Source organism: Taeniopygia guttata, chromosome 15 (assembly GCF_048771995.1).
Source record: "Taeniopygia guttata chromosome 15, bTaeGut7.mat, whole genome shotgun sequence".
In the NCBI taxonomy this organism is placed as follows: domain Eukaryota; kingdom Metazoa; phylum Chordata; class Aves; order Passeriformes; family Estrildidae; genus Taeniopygia; species Taeniopygia guttata.
Genome location: NC_133040.1, coordinates 6543762 through 6558078, shown reverse-complemented (window position 1 = coordinate 6558078; position 14317 = coordinate 6543762). Strand labels below are relative to the sequence as shown.

General features: G+C 36.3%; 1 protein-coding gene across 2 annotated transcripts in view; it reads left to right on the top strand.

The window, feature by feature from the left end:
• Positions 1-13936, top strand: part of TXNRD2 (thioredoxin reductase 2) — a 30938-nt gene extending 17002 nt beyond the window's left edge. For both annotated transcript variants that reach the window (XM_032751250.3, XM_072936303.1), the window contains exons 12-17: positions 45-181; positions 5513-5608; positions 5823-5915; positions 6713-6784; positions 8533-8630; positions 10859-13936. In XM_032751250.3, coding sequence (XP_032607141.1) covers positions 45-181; positions 5513-5608; positions 5823-5915; positions 6713-6784; positions 8533-8630; positions 10859-10982 — 620 coding nt within the window. In that variant the 3' untranslated portion in view covers positions 10983-13936. The remainder of the gene's footprint in view (positions 1-44; positions 182-5512; positions 5609-5822; positions 5916-6712; positions 6785-8532; positions 8631-10858) is intronic.
• Positions 13937-14317: the final 381 nt, after the last annotated feature.

Genomic DNA, 14317 nt, shown 5'->3' with positions numbered 1-14317 from the left:
GAAGTTTTCCAATAGCTTTTACTTTATTTTTTTTTTTCCTTAAGGCCGAGCCCCTGACACCAAAACTCTCAATTTGGAGACAGTTGGAGTGAAAACTAACTCTGAAACTGGAAAGATTATTGTTGATGCCAGTGAAGCCACTTCTGTTCCTCACATTTATGCAGTTGGAGACATAACAGAGGTACTGAGTCTACATAAACTATTTTACAATAACAGGAAGCCAACTTTGTTCCTGACTAATAACTAGTCCCCAGATGTAGTCATGCACTAGTGTATATCTTAGTGTTTTGCACTTTTTCACTTGGCAGGGCTGGAGTGTTTATGCCAGCCACCTGGGTCAGTAATTTCCTTCACAGGGATCTTGTGAAGTATCTCAGCATGAGAGATTATTGCTGATGTTTATCAGGGAATGCATCATTGGTCAGAGCCTAATAATGATGTCTTTATCATTCCTATTATCTAATAATGTTTGTATCACTTTTGACATATGACTTCATACTGCCTGTGAATGCTGAGTGAAAGCAATTCTTACCTTCTGTAGCTGAGTACATTTACTGGGAATGACCATGACAAGTTCTGTGACTGCATTTGGGGTATTTTGGGTCTTAATTGAGACTAATTACAAAACAGCTTATCAGCTCCCTAATGCAAAATGCTTCTGATGAAAGTACTTTCCTCTAGAATAAGAAAAAGTAATTGCTGAAAATACTAAATGCATATGATTTTTCTTTATGATTTGTGAATGATTATGATAAATAAACATAAGGGGTGTGACTTTTTTGTTTGGGTTTTTTGTTGGTTTTTTTTAAGGGGACATTATTACTTAAGCAAAATAATTTACATGTTAGGTAAAACCAGATTCTGTGGTCTTATTCTAGTGCTATTGATAATCTATAGTCATATAGGACAAAAATGTCTTGTCATGATAAAAATGCACTTAAATACTTTCAATCTGTAAATTTTCATTTTACATAAGAGCTCAGATTATCTGATGTAAATTGGGCATCCTCAAATATGTTGATTTCATAAAAAATGTTTGTCTGGATTCTGAACTGTAGAGTTACAGGAGGATGTTATCATCTGCCTGCTGTGCCTGGAAAATTTGGGTAATATGTAGAATACAGAGCAATGCTGGGCATTGCAAGATCCAGAGTTCTCTCATCTGTTACTGGAATTGAGGCCTTTCTATCAAGATTGTTTTTCATGTAGTGCAGGCATCTGCCTTACAAGTCTGGTAAAGCTCAATAGTGTGGCAATATCCAAATAGTATATATACTATCATTTTAGAAAAATTTAGAAGTTTTCTCATTGTGCTATGTTTAAAATATTTTAAAGACCTCTCAAATGTATAAACTGTACAGGTGCTTTTAGTTTCTGATGAGATGTAATGGATTAAGTGATGTCTTGGGAATAGCCTTGCAAATTTCTGACTGGACTCTAGAGCTGCTAGAGACACTTAAATCTCATAAATCTGCTGACCACTCCTGACCTCTTCCCTCTGTGTAGACATGTGTTTCTTCCTGTCTGTCTCCATCTTCATGTGGACTTGCCATTTCCTTTTAAATTGTGTTAAAATCCTTTAGTTCTCAGATATTTCTCCCCCCCTTTTTTTTTTCCCTTACTCTAAACAACTTCTCTGTCCAGTTGTCGTGTCCAGCTTTGAGATTTTCTAGAGTTCCTCTCTTTTCTTCTCATTTTGCATGCAGGTTCCCTCTGTACTTGTCTCTTCTTGCTCTCGGATACTTCCTAAAATCCACTTTCTGCTCACAACAGCCTTCTACACCTGCTTATCCCTGATATATATGGCTTAGCTTCCTCCTGCCTTCCAAAATTTTCTTTTTAATTTCATCCAAGAAGGAGCTGTTAGAGGCAATGCTGGCAGGGCTTAGAATCTGTTGCTTATTTTGCTGCCAATCTGCAGTGTTATTTTGGGCAAGTTATTTCCTTTTGGGTGCTTTTTGTCTTCTGCCCTTTGAGGATTTAGTTAAATGAGAAATATAAAGTTGGAGGCAGGATGCTCTCCTCTTTCCTTCTCTGGATCTAAAAAATCATGTCTTCATTTATTTGTCATTTTCGTTTTGTTGTTAAAGCTTGGATTTCCTTTTCCTGCTTTTGTCCATATTAGTGCAGATTTTTGAACCTGAGTGGTTCAATAGACACTTCTAAATGTAAGTGTTAAAAACAGCAGCACAGTTCTATGCTGTGTCCAGTGTATAATTGGGGGAAAAAATGAAAAATTATGTTGGTGCTGTGTAGAATATTCCCTTAAGATTTTATCTGCATATTGATTCAATGCAGGGAATTAAAGAGATCATATAGTATTCACACATTTGAAGTGTTTAGAGCTAAAAATAAATACTGCCACTATCTTATCTGACTCCAGCACATGACCAGTGTAATTCCACTTGCTAAGCAATGAAATTTATTTTATTTAAATACTTGAATTAGTTTAGTGGTTTGTGGTTTTTTTTGTTTTTGGGGTTTTTTTTTGTTTTTTTGGTTTTTTTTTTAAGCAGAATAAATCTGGATAATAAATTTCATTGGCATGGGAATCAGTGCTGAAATAAGTTTCTGTGTTGGTGCACATCTCAAATTAACACATGAGAATCAAGTGCATCCTGCTGAGAGCCACAAAGCTGCAAAACTTGGTTGTGATACTTTGTGTGTGACCTACCAAAAGAGCACAGGAAGGGGAATCTTGTTGCCTGTGAGTGAACATCAGTGATCCCTAAGAATCATTATAAAATTTTTTTCCTCCAGTGTTCCTGCTCAGGATTTCTCTTTGCTCTGCTCTGTCCCTGTTAGAGTTTCTTTGCTACCATAAAGTGGTTTTGCTCAAATTTTGCAAGAAGTTCCCAAGCCCTCCTCCTTCCTTTACCACTCCACACTGAATAAATACTGAATTGCTACCAAATAGCAAGAACTGCTTTCTTTAATTTGAATTTAGTGCCCTGGCTGGAAGGGGAGTGAGCATGGGGGCAGCTGAGTTTCCTGATTGCTCAGAATGTGTGTTTTCATTTGGGAGCCCTATCCAGCTGGTACAAATGGGAATCTGTGTGTGCATGGGTGTCTTGTTGCACCCCTTACAGAATGGAATCCTAATGTTACCCAAGATTTCATTTAGAAAAAAAAAAGGGGAAAAAAATCTTCCAGATGTGAGTCAGTTTGTGTACCCTCAAAAAACAGTATTCCTGTTTTGGCAAAATATTATTTTCAACTGGCAGGTGAAATTGCATTTCAGCATTTTAATCTTCTGTAATCAGGAAAATCAAGATGGAATTTTAGTGTGAATTCTTTTTTTCTGTGCTGATACAAACTCTCTGTGTTAAAATCCTTCCTCCAGTAGTGTTCTTGTTGAAAAGCATGGCACACACTATAAAGACATTTTCTCAGAAGGAGGTTTATGGTCAGGCCACTCTACATCTGTCATATTTCAAAGGGTGTTAAAAAAAGATGTGTAGAGAAAGTGGAATGTACAGTATGTTGCTTTGAATAGAAATGAGACCAAAAAGAGTTGTGTTAGAACAAATACACATTACTTCAAAGCTTTTTAAACTCTCTTAGGACCATCTCAGTTAAATGTATAATCCATTGGAGGATTCTTATGAACAATTCGTATCCATAATTATCAGCAGAGTAGTTCTACACATGACTGCAAAGTGAATGTTCATTTCAAATATTTACCAAGGAAGGTCTTTAAGTCATTGTTTATGAGGAATTTGGCTTTATCTGCATGGATGTTTTAGTAATTAGTTGGGTTTTATGGAATGCATGGCCGTGCTTTCACAATTTTATCTCTCGTTCCAATCTTCTATTCATTTCTGGAATGCCAAAACAACATATATTTCCTGCTACAGAAATGATTGGCAGACATGTTTCAGGCAAATGTGTGTAAGAAAAAGCAAATTTCATGTGGTAAATTACATTTACAGACTTGAAAGTCAAAATGCTGGATTTGAAAAATTGTTAGTTGAGGGATGTTAGAAGGAAAAAGAGATAGACTTGCAGCTTTGTGATTTGGCATGAGCCGTGGAGGAAAAACAGATTAGCCTTCATTAACAATTAGAATTGTGATTTCTGTTATCATGTTAGATGTAATGTTTCAGATTGGTTTTTTAAAACTGAACTTTTAGGTGGTTATTACTACAGCTAAAAGCCTAGATGCCTATTAATATGCAGATAATTAGTAACGCATGTGCACTGAAGAAAATGCTAGCTAATACCATGTACAGATTCTGTCTACCAATATACAAAAAAAGATAAGCTGGTAAAGAGGAATGGATTCCAGTAAATGCTAAAAAACTTTAGGATAATGAAAAATGTTAAAAACTTTGAATGTGTGTGATGGGGAATCCTTATTCTATTTTCTGCTGAGAACTGCTTTTGAGAGCTTATTGAATGACTGCCTCAAAGCAGGGCTTTGCAGGAGTGTGATAAATGTTGCATCTAAATGGGATGTGTGTGAGTCAAAACTTCACACATTTTTTAAAGCACTCCATGTTGTGCCACAAAAGTGTTTCTCAGTTATGGCTTTCTTATGTTTCCACATCATTCCTTCTGAATTTGTGACCTCTTTTCTCATGTCAGACAAGCATTTTGATGATATGTCTTGGATGATCTCTTAGCCAATGGGTTTTTTTATTAGATCTATGAATTTTGTTTAGTCTTATTAACCTATATGGACTGTCCTTCCTTGGTCTTGAAAATACTCCCTTGCAAATACTTTAATTCCATTTTCAAAAACTTTCAAGTTCTTTAAAACCAGCTCTGCAGTTCTGATGCTCCAGCAGTGCTGTGCCAGCACTCAGAATTAGGGTTCTGGCACATACACAGCCCTGTTTGGATATAAAAAGTAGCCAGGACTCATGGCTTGAACTGGAGCACACCCTGGTCATATCCTGCTGTCATTCCATTTCTCACTTGCAGGAAGTCTGCATTTGCCAATAGCAATCCCTTTCAAGCCCCTCTGTAACAGAAGAGCCTGAGACCAGGACCAGCTCACCCTTTAGGTCACAGTGCTAGCAAAAGAGCTTTCCACTTTCCAGCCCAGGACCAGCCAAGGAAGTCAGTAATAATATCTACAAATAGCTAGGTTTTGTGCCTGTGTCAAACAATTTTTTTTTTTTTAAGGTCTGATATTATAGAAACACTGGTGCTTTAAACTAGGCTCTTCTTGCTTTAAAATGACACTTTGAAAAATTTCCTCATGGCTTACTCTGGAGAGAAAGGGTGAAGTAAACAGTCAGCATGTGAATATGTGCTGCTTTTCAAGAGGTGCCATGGTAAGATATAAAGATTTGACATATTTGTGATATTTTCCCCCCATTAAGACAGATAGTAAACTCAGACTTTAAAGATGGTTTGGACAGAAATTATTACTGCTTTTTCTATTTGAAGCCCTGGCTACAAAGCTGGATTTCCAAAGATTTGGCTTTCCTCTGGCCATTGTCCCAGGAGAAATCTTTGGACGCCACTTCTTAAGTTCAAACAAAGCTTTGTGCTCTCTTCTTAGGGCCGTCCTGAATTAACACCCACAGCAATAGCTGCAGGAAAACTGCTGGCTCAGCGTCTTTTCGGCCAGTCTTCAGAACTGATGGACTATGACAATGTGAGTTATGTCTTTTTGCAGTAAGAACAATTTTTGGCTTTTTTTCTTTTAAAGCATTTTTAAGGAATTGCATTTTGTCACCTGGAATTCAGCTTTCACACCAGCCAAGGTGGAGGTGTGTGCCCGAGCTGCACCTCTCATTTGTGCACAAGTGTCTGCCAGGCAGCTGCTGCACGTGGTTCAGCAGTAACAGCTTCTGCTTCCTCCCAAGCAGGTGCCTACCACAGTCTTCACTCCCTTGGAATATGGTTGTGTTGGCCTGTCAGAAGAAGCAGCTGTGCAACGTCATGGATCAGACAATATTGAGGTATGAAAACATTTTTAATTTTCTGTTTTGCTTTTCTAAACATTTTAATTTTCTAGTTGGTGTCAGAGTTGCCCTGAATTTTTACTGCTGTATCAGGTAAAATTTTTGGTCCCTGAAATACTGTGTTTACAGTTAGGGAGTTGGTATCTTCAGAAGTGCTAAGCACTTCAGTGGTATTGCAGCAGGTCACAATGGGAACTTGTTGCCTGTTGGGCTTAGAATCACTGATAGGGTATGACAGCTTTAGAGTAGCTGCCATTTTAGCAATTTACATTGTGCAGCATCATTAAATAATGTTTATGTTACTTTCTACAAGTTACCCTTTAAAAGATATGTTGTGTTACTCTTGCTCACTTACCCAGGGAAGATCATTAATGAAAAAATAATAATTTGCTATTCAGAATGCAAATATTACAGTTTGGATTTTGTTGTGGGATGCATTATTATAGATATGAAAAGATTCTTGGATTTCATATTTTTCAGTAAACAAGGCATTGAAACTTTGGGAGCTTAAAAATGCTAGGTTTTTTCCCTTTAATTTGGTGTATTAGTCTGAGTGGCATTATTTGTGAGGGTTTTTTCAGTTTTGTTTTTAATCTAATGATTCTCTGAGAAAGTTATTTTAAAGAAAAATATTGGAAGCACATTAGGAGCTTAAATAAACCTAACAGGTTATAAATGAATCAATATTTGTTCAAAGGTATAAATATGTAGTAATAGTAGTTATTATAGTAAGAAATACCAGGTTTGACATAATAGTGCTCTCTGACACAAAATGTTATTGTTTTTCCTACCAGGTATACCATGCATATTATAAACCTTTAGAGTTCACAGTGGCTGAGAGAGATGCAACTCAATGCTATATGAAAGTGAGTTTTGTGAGCTTTTAACTTGCTTTTAACTTAAAATGGGATCAGCCAAGTTTAAAGAGTACTGTTTGGAAAAAAAAAAATCTCAAAGTGGATATTTTCTTGCTGACAGACATCATGAAATTGCTTTACAGATATTAGCATTTTTCAGAACTGACATTGTGCTGATAAATACCATCTTTGATCTGCTTTTAAGGTCCTAAAAAGTATTTCATATTCTAAAGAGATCAATCTCTTTTTCTCCCAGGAAAGTTCTTAACTGGTTACCTGAAATGTTTATATTGACGCCTCTTGCCAAAAGTACGATACCTTCAAAAATTAAGTGTAAGGCTTACAAAACTACAATAATTATTCAGTCTCTACTCAGGAAAAAAAAAAAATCTCCTGCTTTAGACCAAAATGCCAGACCTGAAAAGGGCCTTCTGCAGCAATCCAGTTGATCAGTGTTGGAAAGGTTTTTGGTGCTCTTGCCTACAGCAGAGAATCTTAGAAAAGATGAGGCGTAGTGTTGGTAGAATATATCAAAGTTTTCTTTTTCTTCCTTTTCTCCTCACCATCACGGAACAGTCTTTTTTGCATTTATGTGTCCATCAATTATATTATACAATATTACATTGTTATGTAAGGAATGTCCATTGTCAATAAATGTAATGAGTTTTTCTGATTGTATTTTGTCACCTCTGAGTTACATAAATGCTTGCCTTAAGTGTCCCAAGTACCAGAGTAACAAAGGTGATGATATTCAATTTTATGTATTCCCTTTGAATTATGTCAATTAGAGTAAATATTTAAGGGTGAAGTACTAACACCATAATAGTTGTTGGATGATATTTAATATAATCCTTACTAAACTCTCAAAACATATAAACAAACATTTAACTTGAGTCTTTCTAACTCTATTACAAAAAATTTTCCTTTAAAATGCATTAATGTTTAAAGTCCCACATCAGGATTGCTGCTGTTCCTGTCATTCATGATGAAAAAATGTGAGCTTTTACTGAATAGCAGAATTTAGTAGATTAGTGATAATTTAATGCCTGATGGGAGGATGCAGGGAGAGACTGACTTTCATAATTATAAAGATGGTGTCCTTACAGGAACTAAACCGTTTCCATTAAGTTCTCTAATGAAAGTTAAGTGTGCAATGACACAGGCTCTCTTAGATACTTATTAACCTTCATCTTTGGCGCTTCTGAGGCTTGACTGCTTTTTAGGTTAGGTGCCCCTTGTGCTAAATGTATCTCACCAAACATGCTGTAAGTGTTTACGACAGAGTCACAAAGACACAAAATATCCTGGAACTGGGTAGTGGTCATCTGTGAGAGTACAGCTGATAATGGTAGTGATCTATGAAAATACAGCTGATGAAAACAACTGCACAGCTTGGAGAAGTGCTGAGGCGGCCACTCAGTGGAAAAGAGTACTGGTCTGGTCACCAGACTACAGAAAGTACTTTGAGGATTTCATACAAATGGCAAACAACAATTCCAGAAATTATTGTTGTCAGTGGCTCCCTCAAGTCTGAAAGAAATATACTAATAAAGCTTCAATTCAGGAAAGTGCTTAAGGACATTAAGAGTAAGACCTATTGAAGTCAGTAAGACTTAAGCAAGTACATAAGTTTTTGGCACACTGGAAATAAACAGCTGAACTAGGATCTTGGGGCACTCCAGTTTCATTTAATTCATCTTCATGCCTTATCTTTAAGTGTTCTAAGAAAAGATCTTTTTGTGATGTATTGTTTTCAGATGGTGTGCTTACGAGAGAGGGAGCAACGAATACTTGGCCTCCATTTCATTGGACCAAATGCAGGCGAAGTTATTCAAGGATTTGCTCTTGGAATCAAGTAAGTACAAAAGAATGTCTCTAGCTTCTAAAGCCTGCTTCTTAAGTTATTGTAAGATTATAAAAGATAGCTGCCTAGTTTTGGCAACACTATAAAGAATGCATGCTTTTTGTTACTTTTATGGAGTACTGCACATATTTTCACAAAAAATACTGCAGTTCTTCATTAAGATGTACTGGATTTAGTTATTGTAATACTGGATATAGTTCGGGAACAATTGAGGAAAATATATCATTGATTTGCAAAAAAACAGAATTAATCATTAACTTAACTAATGCTCGTTTCTTCAGTGTAGCTTCTTTTGTATTCTGTGCACAGGATAGGAAATCACCATATAGTTTTGCAATTTACTTCTTTAAAAATATATTTGTGCTTTTCAGGAAAATCTTTCTTTACACCTGCCAAGCATTTCCTTTCCTAATCTCATCTTTAAATTTGCACAGCCATGGCTTCTTAAATGTTCAGCAAGGTTTGCTTGAATTCTCATATTGCTGGGGTACTAGCTAAATATAGTATAGTAAAAAAGAAATTTCTATACGATGATGGGAGAGGGAAGATAGTTTTGTTTGAAGCAATCTGATAATTGCAATAAAAACATCCTTTGTGATCTGATCTTGTTTAAGATTTTGCTCAAATATTAATATAGAAGTCCTCCATTTGAAGGAGTAAGCAGTGATTCTCAGTCTTCTCTGGTTATGGAAAATTCTTGCTATGCTTTTTGTGTGCTACAATTATTTCTTATTTGTTTTTTCCTTTCCCCTTCTTATTGCTGAGTCACATCTTCAGAAATGCCGATTCCTCTAGTTACATTACAAAATTATAATTTTTAACTCCCTCTTCAAAGAAAGTAGTCTGGAACATCATAAATCATTGCCAGTTGTGGTGTCAGTTCATTTCCCTAAATTTCAACACCGTTTTAGTCCTGCAGTTGTGAGTGACTATTATAAATGAAAAGCAGAAAGGATTAAGAAGGTAAGACTGGAAGTATCAAGTGAGGAATATCTTGGAAATCACTGATTGCAGTGTACACTCAGTGCACATTTTCAACATGTGTTTGTAGTCCATTAATTGCCAGTGGTATAGATTCTAGAACTACATTTTTTAGGATGTCATTGTTTTGAAGTTTTATCCAAAATAACCATTGAAAAGGAAGGACATGAAACTGTAGTGCTTTTCTGCCTTGCTTGAGGGAAATGAAAACTTTAGCCACAGTAAGAGGTTTTCAGCAGGTCAGATTCCTGAATTGGTTTCTATTGCATTTCACAAATCCAGAGCTTTCAATGTGGAGCCCCCATTGTAAAAGCTGCTCTTCTCCTTTGTCAAATATTAGGTCTTGTTTCAGCCTTTCTGACCGATGATTTTTCGTCTTTCCTCCCCACCCAGCACTCCAGTAACATCTGTAGTCAACAAAGACCTTTTGCTTGTCAGTGCTTTTTTAGATGTAAGTGGAGACACCAGAAGGCATCTATAGCTTCCTTTCCTGTATTTTGTAGAGGGATATAACATTATTCCATAGAGAACTTGAAACAATCCTTAAATTTAGGGCCATTTCAGCTATTCTTACAACATAGCTTGGCAGGAATACCAGTTCAAAAGAAAGCCATCAAATCTTAAGAATATTACTGGACAAGTAAGGGAATTAGGCAAGTGGGATTGTAGCACAAGGGGGTTTTGGTGGGTTTTGTCTACTTTTTATGTTTTTTTTAAATAAAAGACTTTTTTTTTTTCCTTGCTTATAACATTGATATGTTCAGTGTAAGCACCAGAGGCTTTAAGTTCATGGAGGAATACCCTGGTATTATTTCCTTTAGCAGATTTTTTCCAACAGTTATAATTAATATTTTCTTCCTCTGTGTGTATGTGTGCATTTTTTTCCATCTGGAGTTAGTGAAACACACATGTATATACAAGAAAAGCTGAAGATTGCAGTTTTGTCATATGTTTTTGCCACAGGCTCAGTTGTGACTTAGGGTAAATTGCTTAATTCTCTGTGTCTCAACCCTTATGACAATTCTTTCCTACCTCAGTGTTGGGAAGCTGGGCGTCTACGTGTTGTGTAAGTGCCTGAGAAATAACTGACAGCATTGTTTGAAGAACAAATGCAACTCCTCTACCTGATCAAATGGACAAGAGCAGAATTATTTTGATGTTCTAGTACCTTTTAACTGCTTCTGGTGAATAGTATTGGACTTTGTGGGTCATTTTTTGTTGTTGTTGATTTTTGGTAGGTGTGGTGCTACATATCCTCAGATGATGAAGACAGTTGGCATTCACCCCACCTGTGCTGAAGAAGTTACCAAGTTGCACATTACAAAGCGTTCTGGCCTGGATGCAACAGTCACAGGCTGCTGAGGTTAAATACCATCCCTGGAAAGAAGGAAAAAAAGCACAAAACATATTTGTAAAGAAAAGGGGCACTGAAAGTTGAAACAGCTTTAATGGTTCAGGTTACAGGAATCTTTTGTTTTTCTTTGTAGAGAGGTTTTTCTCACAGCTGAAAAATTTTCCTTGCACCATCACAATTCTAAAACCAATGTAGTCCTGCTGCAAGAAATCTCTCTTTCTGAGTGCCTAAAGCTCTTCTGTTGCTGGTGGGAGCTAGGGAATAATCACAGTATTTCATATGTAAATATAACTAAAGCCTGTGACATCTAAGGGCATCTACAAATGAAGCAGTTGTCATTTGGGTTTCCCTGTTGGCCAGCAGAAGAGTCTCAGATGCTGGGAATCAGCCAGGACATCCCTTAGAAGTCTGGTGGGATGATTTGTCCTGCATGCTTGGATGGCTCATTACTGATCCTAATATTGAACACTGATACTCTGCATTCACTAGTGGAAACAAGTTCCTGGAGTGCATAACAAAGGGTAAGCAGTCATCTTTGGGTTTTTTCCTTTAAAATGTAATATGTAATGGAATTTAATAGAAAATAACTTGAAACTGTACTGCTGCTGGAAGAATCACAATGGATTAATCAGTAGCAGCCTGGTCACATTGTTATGGAGAGGACTGAGAATGAATGATCTCAGAGGTGCTAAAGAAAGAGTTGAATTTTATGGTGGCGTCTCTGCCTACTCCCCAAATTTTTAATTCAGCTCAGTCCTAACTAAATTGACACATCTCACAAATTACTGCTTGAACAGTGTATATTAAGCTGACAAGTAGAGTAAAACCCTCTAATAATCCACCTTATGCAGCATTTTCTGTTTTATAGAATGCAGAAATATGGCTGACACTGAAATATTTTCTTGGTTTGTTTTTAAGACTTTCTTGCTGATGAGCTGGAGACTATATCTGAACTGACTTATGTCTGGCTTTAATAAAACACGTTATTGAAGGGAACTACATTAAGTGGTGATCCAGAACAGAAATGGTCCTGCCTTGAGCAGAGATATAAAATAATAATCTGCAACTTTTTTTTTCTGTTTTTGTGTACTGGCCCGAGTAAGAAAGCATTACCCTGTTGCAAATTCCTGCTGATTTTTGTGCTCTCCAGAAGGGGGAGGTGCTGGCTCATCTGTGGCAGGAGAGGAACAAATCTGAGAGTGAAGCTTCTTGTGCAGAACCCTGTTAAGGAGGTAGCTTGACAAAGGCAAACACAAAGCAGTCTGCACTGAATTTCAGTCCCAGTTTCTTGCACCCTTTACAGCAGAGTAGTGCACATTGGAAGAGACCAGCTTCAGGTGAAACAAAATATATCCTTTTTGCAGTTAATTTATATCAGTGTTTTATGTGTGGAATTTGTTATTTTCGTTCCAAGCTTGTTGCAGTTTTGAAGAATAGTCTGACGATTATGTATATATCTGCTATTTTAATTTGCTTGTTATTTCACTGCTGCAACAATACAGACAAATGGTTAGTTTATATTGAGTGTGAAATAATTTTTACCATGAGAATTGTACCTGTCTGAGAAACTATTAGACAAAAGGGATCAAAACTTCCTTGTAAAATAGGATTTAACAGCATTTATCACACTCTCATTGATATGAGAATGTTAAATTTTCAAATTTTTTTTAACTTAAACAACAAGAAAAGAAGTCCTAAATGTTTTCTCTACAAATTTTCCTGATTTTTTTTTTTTTTTTTGTCCATGTTTCTGGTCCATAAACTAGGAAGAAGTGATACAGTTGGACTCCAAGTGGCATTCCCTATCAGATCTGCTCTATCTGCTGATGCCATTTTTCATCTGTGAAGTCATCCATAAGTTTGTAATTGACAAGAAATATTTGGATTGGAAGTGTTGTTGAAACAATGCCTGAATTTTGCAGCTGCCTTTAGAAGAAATTATTAAAACTTTATACCTATATAAATAGGTACACACCTGCACCTTCAGAAGTTTGTTTCCTTTAATAAAGGGACTTATGACCATGATGCAGCCAAAAACCTTGCTAGATTTTCCTCAGCTGTTTACAAAAAAGGAATTCAGAGTAAATTAGGGTTTCTTAAAATGTTTTACTTTAAGTTTCAAAATATGGAGATACAGCCTAATAGAGATTTTGCTGTGAGAAATAGCTCACCTCTGACAAAACTCTAATGTTTATGCATACAAGTTTTTCTTTCCAGTGATAATCTATTATAGTTCCTTTTGTTTCCCAAAAATGAAAGCACTGGTGTTTAACTATGTAAAATCTGCTTCTCTTCTCTGCCCTACCAATGCATCCAGCAGAGTTGTCTGTCCCTACAGACAAATCCATGGAAAGATGAATTAATTTCATTCATCATAAAGTTCAAATGAATTATTTGGGACAGCAAATAGAGAGAGCTCAAGGAAATGTGTCCTCAGTGCATGTAGAGTATGAAACTAAGTCATGTCATCATTTTCAGAAGAAACAGAACTGTCTTGGTTTTAGAATTGCTGAGTGGCTTGCATGAAATTGTTCTTGTCTCTTCAACAGCAGCCTGGTTCTGTTCCTCATTTAGAGGAAAATGCTGTTGCCCCCTGAAGTAAAACAAAACATACAATCCTACCTACATAATAATGTCAGAATCTACAGCAGGACAGAATAATGACAAATATTGTGATTGTGCTTTTTTTCCTGAAGGATTCACCAGGGATGGTGCTTAAGAATTGTTTTTAAAAGCCTGACCAATGTAAATTGAAACAATTGATGTACATTGCAACTTACTGATTGCATGTGAAAATGTACCAAAAAAATGTAGTCAGGCTTCTTAGGATGCCAGCTGATGAGGATTTGTTTGTCAAACCACACCATGGTGCAAACAAGTCTGAGCTTTGCTGGGTCCCTCATATGTGTGATCCCAATATTTATTGTTATTAATTAATAAATAAATTTTTTTTTCTAGTAAATGTGTGATTGCACTTGCTTAATTTTCTACATATGATTTCTGCTTACAACAGATATATTTTTTGATCTTAATGCTGTCTATCTTGGTTGAAGTATGTATTAAGGAAATTAAGAAATAGACAGACTCAGACCTTTTATTAAGGAAATGTTGATACTTCTATATCTGTGTATAAACTGAATAACCATTGAGATTTTTACAGGCTGGATGACCTCATATTTTAAATTTAAATCAAGAGAAACTGTAGATTCAGTAAGTATGGTTTCAAATATTGTCTCTTTAGTCCTGCTAACGAGGTCTAACAGGTATTTTCATCGTCCCTGCATGCTGACATGCTTCTTGAAGTCTTGTCAAGAGTAAACTCCCTGAGTGCAGTCAGAGCATT